The following is a 7472-nucleotide window of genomic DNA, read 5'->3' on the forward strand; positions in this document are numbered from 1 at the left end:
TTGAAATCAGAGCCGCATGATCAAAATGAGCTGGATCGCTATCATCTCCGACATTTTGTCCAACTGTCCAGTTACAGAAGTTTGTCAAAAGAGTGCCAGCATGATTGTGGAGGACAAGACCACCCTGTATTTGAAGCAAGACAAATGAGACCACAAAAAAGCGTGGACTTTGTTGTCCGAGCCACAAGAAATAAAAAGATTAACCCTAAGTACGGCTAAATGGGAAACTACGTGCTTGGCGACGGACGAAAGGATAACAACGAGCTCCTTAACTGCGCATAACTTTGCGGAGCCCGCAGACCATCGGGATACATTGTCCATTCAGGATCTAAATAAATGACCAATGAGAAGAGCAGTGTTACGGAGGTCGTAGGTGCGAATTCTCCATCGACCGTCGCCAAGCAACTGGTTTCCCATCTTCGCCTCGGAGCTGCTGCATTGTAAATGCTTGTGGTGAGATTGGTGTCATTTAGCTCCTCTTGTTCGTTTACCAGGCGAAACACATATTACACCATTGTTTTATGCGTCTTTGTTTTGACCAAGTTATCCTCTAAAATGCTGTTACGGAAAGGGTGTGAACAACAAAGAGGTTTTCCAGGTTTCACTCAGTGCTGTTTATCGCTTAACCAGTTTTTGAACAACTCAACCTTCCTTTATTATCGTGCATACATGTTTTTGTAAAAAAAAACCCCATACCCTGTTCTGTCAATAGAATACCAGTTAGCAAAAATGCCGTCTCAGTCGTGGTAGTATGGCTTAACGATTGTCATCCTAACCAAGTTTAATGGCTCAGCTCCGTCGTGTCTTCTAAAGCTCCATGTTGAAGCATCCGGGCTGCTAATCGGAAAGTCATCGGTTCGACTCCTGAAAGTAGCATTCGGCATTTTTCTCGAACACCCCCGAGTCAAAATCGATAAAAACACATCTGGCCATTAATTTACCGATGTTATCACATCATATTCCATCTTTAACATGACACCTGCAAAGACGTTGTTGTTGTAAACGTACCATGTCTTCATCGGTTAGAATCAGTAGTTTGCTGATAATATACTTGATGTTAGCTCCAATAGAGGCATCTGCTAGAAGTCCGTGGGCCTAAAAAAGCAAAACATCCTGATTTTAAATCACAATAGAGCGAGTTTCAATCGAGTGTCGTAAAACCAAAATCAAAGTAATTACTTTGGCCAATCAAAAAGGACGGAGACAATATTAATCCAGTAAACCAATCAAAACTCGAAGTAATTACACGTAGCCGACACAAAGCGCGGGAAAATGTGCACGCGCGAGCCACGATTGATTTTGGTTTCACTTCTGATTGGTTGAAAAAAGGGCGCGAGAACTTTGAACCAATCACTGAGTGAAGTTATGCAAAACCAAAGCAATTCGCTAATTACTTTCGACACTCAATTGAAAACCGCTCTATGATTGAGGTAAGTGATATATTCGATCAGAAGCCCTTGAGTAACTTTTGATTACATTATAAATGATAATGGTAATTATTTGTTTACCAATAGTGGGCGTGTTATATTGTATATACTCACGCTGCATAAGAATAGCCTGCGAACAGGCCCTCCGAGGGACTGGGGTTGGGAGAGAGAGCCTGCTCGCAGGCTAGCATAAGAGAAGAGATATTACAACAAAATATAGTTGACCGAACTTACAATATCTCTATAAAACTAATTAGCGATTGGACAAATTGTCTTCCCCCTGAGTGAAAACCACCCTGTTTGCACCGCTGAAGTGGCCCCATTGACGACTGAGTAAAATCGTTTGGCGTTAGACAAGAGTAAAATCTAGAAGTATCATACTCAGGAGGAAAAGGCCTAAAAACTAAAGTTGGTGCACCACGGTCGGGTGGGACGGTGGAATGAGTTGTAGTTGTTGTAAACAAGGACCTAGGATGAGTACGGTAAACATGGGTAAAACTGAGTTTCCCTCTTCAGATCTCGACGAGAACAATAGATCGGCGTTTCCCTAAAAAAAGTCAGTTATGCACCGCCTGTAATTGCTCTTGCGGAGGATTCTGTCATGATTCAACAAAGAAAAATTTCTAATTTAGGCACGCGTACGGAATACGAGTCAATTGATCAAATACATCCTCACATGGAGCTTGATGCATTTTGTTTAGACTCTTTAGATTTTAGTGAGAGCAATGCAATTTTTGCCATTTTGAAAACATTCATTAACTCAAGCAATTATACTTATAACAACGAGCGATACAAAATAAAGACGTTCCACGGTCATTTTCAAGTCCAAGATAAAGTTCATAAAAAATCCACATGTATACAATTTTGCAACAATAAGAGGCTAAAATGCTTGCTTAACAATCCAATGACAGTAATGTTAAGATTACGACAACAAAGCGTAAAGAAACGTTTTCAAACAATGTCTCAGGATACGACGGTCAATTGTCACGCCTATCTTGAGTGAATTGACAGCCATCCCACTGACCCACCCGACCGTAATGTACAATTCTTGAGTCGCTATTTTGTCTTACAATGTTGACGATAGTCGGCACATATGTCTTTATCGCCTCAGCTCCATAAAACTTGGTCATCACTTTTTCAACAACAATCATGGATTCAATGGTTCGCAGACGAGGAAAATTCATTTCTGCTGAGCGGCGACCGAGAATGTGCGGTCTACGTAAATTCTTCAACGATTCTAAAAAAAAAAAAAGAAATCAAATTATTGCTTTTTTACAACTTCGCGAAAGAAAAGGGCTAAGAATTATTTAAATGGGAAAGAACCTCAATGAAATCCACGATTTGAGGTCACACGGCAGTTTATCCGTCAGTTTTCCCATTTGAACCTAACCGTTCGATTAATTAAAGGAGTTGCTTAGCACGGGCGCACTGCATTGTTATTTAACATCAATAGTTGCACTAAGAAATTTGAGGTGGAGTACGACATTAAGAGACCGCAGACTAGCGGGAAAATTTGTAGATTCAGAACCTAGACAAAAGACCTAGCTTTCGAGGAGTTCTTGTAGCTCGAATGGTAGAGAATCCCACCGGTGTTACGGAGGTCGTAGGTTCGAATCCTTTGACTCAGATTTTCCAGTTGTTCTCTGCTGTTTTGTTGAAACGAGGATATAAATGCGCATTTGCTCTGATTGCTAAGCCATAGTCACTAAAGCAAGCAAACCAACTCGTCCCCAAGACCTCTCTCTAGGAGCCAAAGGAGAGGTCCTTGGAACAAGATTGACAAAAACAAAACAAGCAAACCATATTTCAAGTTTCCGTTACGCTGGGGTTTGTTCGCTCATCTGTCGCTCAAAAAACTCTCACCCCTTATTTTGAGCCTGTAATCCGCCCTATTTTGAATTGTTATTATAAATAGGAACGTACTTTTATTATAGTTACTAATTGCAATAATCATTTTTATTTTTATCTCCAGTTTGCCAATAGGTCACTTTCAAAAATATCATAATACTCTTTGTTTGTCCTCCAAAATTTTGCGTAAGCATTGTTTTTATTTTGTAAGTTCTAAGACAAACTGGAAACAATGCTTATGCAAAATCGTAAACAAAGAGTATTATGGTATTTTTGACAGTGGCCTATTTAAGCAATAGAGGCTTTTTCCCGTGTTTACATAACCAATCACTAAAGTGGCCACGGCTTCGAAAGTTGATAACAAACTGACCCTTACCGGGATGACAGACCGTAGTTAGTCAACCGCAAATTTCTTTATTCCCCTGGGTCTCCTGGTATGACTGCATTGACTTAGTCGTTTAATTGAGATTTTTTTCATATAATTATCTTCTTAAGTTTTTTATCGGGATTCCCATACAAATCCTTATATTTTTGTCGGCCATGCTCATACTGAGCTTGGGGCGCCTGTGTTTACAACTATATGCTTAAGTGACTGGGAGCTTTATTACGGTCTGTTACTTTATCGGTCAATTATTGTGGCGTGACAGGTAGCCGGAAGCTCAAGAGAAAGTGGGCAGCTACTGAGAAAAACCTGGTTTTTGGGCAGGCGGTACGTTTTATCTCGCCCTCTCTTTCCCGCCTCTCCCCATCCCCCTACCCCCTTCTACCCCTTCGTTTTGGTTACCCAGCCCAAAACTATCCCATGCTCTTCCAATATGGCATCAGAAATGTGTTTCGCGGCAACAACAGCATCTACCGCGTGTGAGCAGGCTAATACCTTCGTCAAGCGTCATGGATCTTCTGTGGATCAAGTGAGGTCGCGTTTTGTTCTCTTCCAGTCCCAAACGCTCAGGCAATGGATGAACCATTAAAAGATCTTGTGGAGTGAGAATCATCCCTTGCTGCCGGACAAGGAAAACAGGACACGTGGATTTGTCACATAACTTGTGAATTACTGTGCTTTTCAGTACGTTTCTAAGAAGTAGTCCGGAAACGGCAACTGTGTAACATCTACCTGCTCTCTAATTTGTCTCTTGAGCGGAACTTTTATAGGGCAGCAGAAATCGCTTTGGTGAAGGAAGGACTCGTTACACCCATAATCATAAAAATTACGATTTCCTTGATTGTGATTAGTTTAAAAAACTACTATTTTCCACTATTCACTTGCCAAGTTGTTATCGTACAGTTCAATAAGACAATCACGTACATTCAAAGTTGTAGTCTAAATCAACCAATCACAACCTTGGTTTCAATCACCATAGAAATTGGGGCTTTCTTTCTTTCTTTCTTTCTTTCAGAGCGACATTGAACAATTTACGCCTCCTTTTTCAGTCTCTTAATGCAATTTTTTCCTTTTTTTCATAACTTGGTTCTTCTTCTTTTCTCGGAAATTGTAATATTTATGATTAATTGGTAAGAGGACTTCTTGTCGTCCAATTCGGTCTGTAATCATACTCGGATAAACAAATCGGACTCCAGCTGCGCAGTCGTGCGATTTTGTTGGGGGCTCGAAAAATGTTTTAACGAGAAGGGGGCTTTTTAAAGTGTTATGCATGACGGGGGGTGGGGCCTTGAAACAAAATATATTTTTTGACTTAATGCTTACCAGTCCATCGCAGTTACTGACAGCCACCTTGCTTTTATTTGCATGTTTTGGAAGGAGCTGACCAAGATAATGACAGTGCTCGATATCGTAATGAAATTCCGAGCTGCCCTTGCCACGCACCTCTGTCTTAAAATGAGGCGAGAATAACTCATCATTAAGGGTAACGTTCAAATGGTACTCTTGTCCGAAAGCAGACAGTTTGAAAAAGACAGACTCCTTGGAAGATCTGCAGATGTCTCTCTTACGGCGAATATTGCCATGAGCCAGGTCTCGCGACAAGAATCTTCCATTCGCGTTAACTTGGACTGGATAACTTATTTCATACTCTGGAGCTGTAGGTTAAAAATGATAAGAAAATGTCATCATGAAAATGATGCCATCAATATTTCAGTGTCCATTTAACTTGTTCTCCTTAATTAAGTTCGAAGGTCTCGCCTTTGAAACGACTGTACACAAAGGGAAACGAACCAAGAAAGTCGACGACGTCTACGCAGAGAACGCCAGAAAACAATCGGTTTAAGCCCCGTTCACACGTATCCGTCGAATCCGGCATGCAACTTTTTTAATCCGCTCTCCAGGGAGAAAGTTTTGAATCCGCAAAGAATTTGGAATCGTGTGGACGGTCAAATCCGGACACTTTCAGACCGATGACGTTACAAACTCAGATTCAGTCTTTATCGGGTAAATATTCGACAATCGCACGCCTTATGGCGCATGCTCTGTTGACAATAATAGCAGAGGAGTCCTGGATACTACAGCGAAAGCGGATACGTGTGGAAGGGCAAACGTCAACCTCGTTCCCAGCGTCTCTCTTTTCTACCTCCTCTGCCAACGCCAAAGAGACCCTGGGAACGAGGTTACTGGATACGTGTGGACTTGAAAACTTTGAATTCGCCAAGAAATTCATAACTCAATGGCATTTTTTAGATGTGATATTGACGTGACATTATTTGGCCACCGCGCAGTTGGTTGAGCACTGGGCTGCTATGCGGGAGGCCGTGAGTTCGACTCCAGCCGGACCAACAATCAGGATTTCAAAATAATGGAGGAGAAAGTGCTGCCTTTGTAATGACACTCGCAAATGGTTAGACTTTCAAGTCTTTTTCGGATAAGGACGATAAACCATAGGCCCTGTCTCGCAGATATCTTTCAGGCTCATAAATTCCCTGTGCGACGTTAAAGAAAACACACAATAATCGAGAAGAGTAGAAGCTGAAGTTCCCGGTGTTGTCCTTTGTGAGCGTATGGATGGGCGGGTATAGCAGGTCAACATCAGCTGAATCAGCTGCCAAAACTTCAACCCGCTTGAGCAAATAAATAACAAAGAAACAAACAACATATGCATAGCATATGTAATGAACTTAACGAAACCGTCTCAATTGAATGCACTTATACGAGGAGTGCCGGACCGTGGTTGTTTCCGTTAACACCGTAATGATTAGTTTTCAAGTCAGAGATTTGCATTTTGAGCAATTTCTACTGTGTGATTACGCAAGAGGGAAGATTGAAAGAAAAATTCGCTGCTTTATTTAAAATTTGAGATTCATACCAACAGAAATTCAGTTCCACAAAACCCTTGTCTGAATGAAATTGAGGTTATTCTGGCTTCTCGTTCAAGCCTGATGACATTGTTTGGATATTGGTGAGCAAATTTAATTTAATAGGGGAGTCTCAAAAGCTGTTCACCTTAGAACATGCCGAAACTCTTTTCACGCTTGGAAATTAACCCTGTTATTTAGCTAATTGGAAACTTATCAAATGCATGCTGTTAAAAACTGTAACCTTTATTACGTGCCAAGAATTTATTGGCAAGAATTGAAGTTTGACGGGTAGCAGGCTTCCAAGTCTATCTCTGTGGGAGAGAAGGAGGGGGCGGACTTTGAACCAGAGATCAAGTATTGGCTTGCAAAATATAACTGCGCATACAATATGCCGGTTGGTGACCAAATTATACTTTTTTAACAAAAGACTGCCGAGGATCGACCATACAAAAAAAATAAAATTGCTTGAGTCCAGCTGTCCTCTCCTCACCGTTTTCCACTTGCTTTAAGATCGCCTTGATTTGTGAAAAGAAAGAACCGCTTTTTGACATTATGCAATCTCCGATAACTGTGTGAGTTCAAATTTCAGTCAGAAAAAAGGTTTCCATAGCCAAAAAAAAAACTGCATAGAGAATGACCTGAATTTCTCACCAAATTCTGCGGAGGAAAGTCCGAAGATTGCCTCTCTTTCATCATCGGTCAACAAGTGGTGGATTTCCTGTGGCAAAGAAAAGAAAACCAAGACCGGCATATGTAAAGAAGGGCTATCATTTAAGAACTAAAGGAAGTATCATTTTTACCTGGTATGGTTTAGCACTCGAGTAAGTGGTGACTAAGGTCAAGAGACTTAAAGCCAAATAAATAATTTCGAACCAGTTTGAACGCGTCATTTTCGGTGTGACAATTTGAGGCAGTTCCTTACTCTCCGAAGCGAAGCCGAAAATGGCTTTT

General features: G+C 41.1%; 1 protein-coding gene across 1 annotated transcript in view; it reads right to left on the reverse strand.

Moving 5' to 3' along the window:
* Positions 1-7472, reverse strand: part of LOC138038080 (A disintegrin and metalloproteinase with thrombospondin motifs 6-like) — a 20786-nt gene extending 13314 nt beyond the window's left edge. Inside the window, exons 1-7 of the mRNA XM_068883900.1 lie at positions 7322-7472; positions 7173-7239; positions 4981-5312; positions 4153-4276; positions 2498-2664; positions 1009-1095; positions 1-124 (exon numbers count right to left, since the gene is read on the reverse strand). The exon at positions 1-124 is cut by the window's left edge and continues 1 nt beyond it. Coding sequence (XP_068740001.1) covers positions 1-124; positions 1009-1095; positions 2498-2664; positions 4153-4276; positions 4981-5312; positions 7173-7239; positions 7322-7411 — 991 coding nt within the window. The 5' untranslated portion in view covers positions 7412-7472. The remainder of the gene's footprint in view (positions 125-1008; positions 1096-2497; positions 2665-4152; positions 4277-4980; positions 5313-7172; positions 7240-7321) is intronic.

Source organism: Montipora capricornis, chromosome 2, assembly GCF_036669925.1.
Source record: "Montipora capricornis isolate CH-2021 chromosome 2, ASM3666992v2, whole genome shotgun sequence".
Classification (NCBI taxonomy): Eukaryota; Metazoa; Cnidaria; class Anthozoa; order Scleractinia; family Acroporidae; genus Montipora; species Montipora capricornis.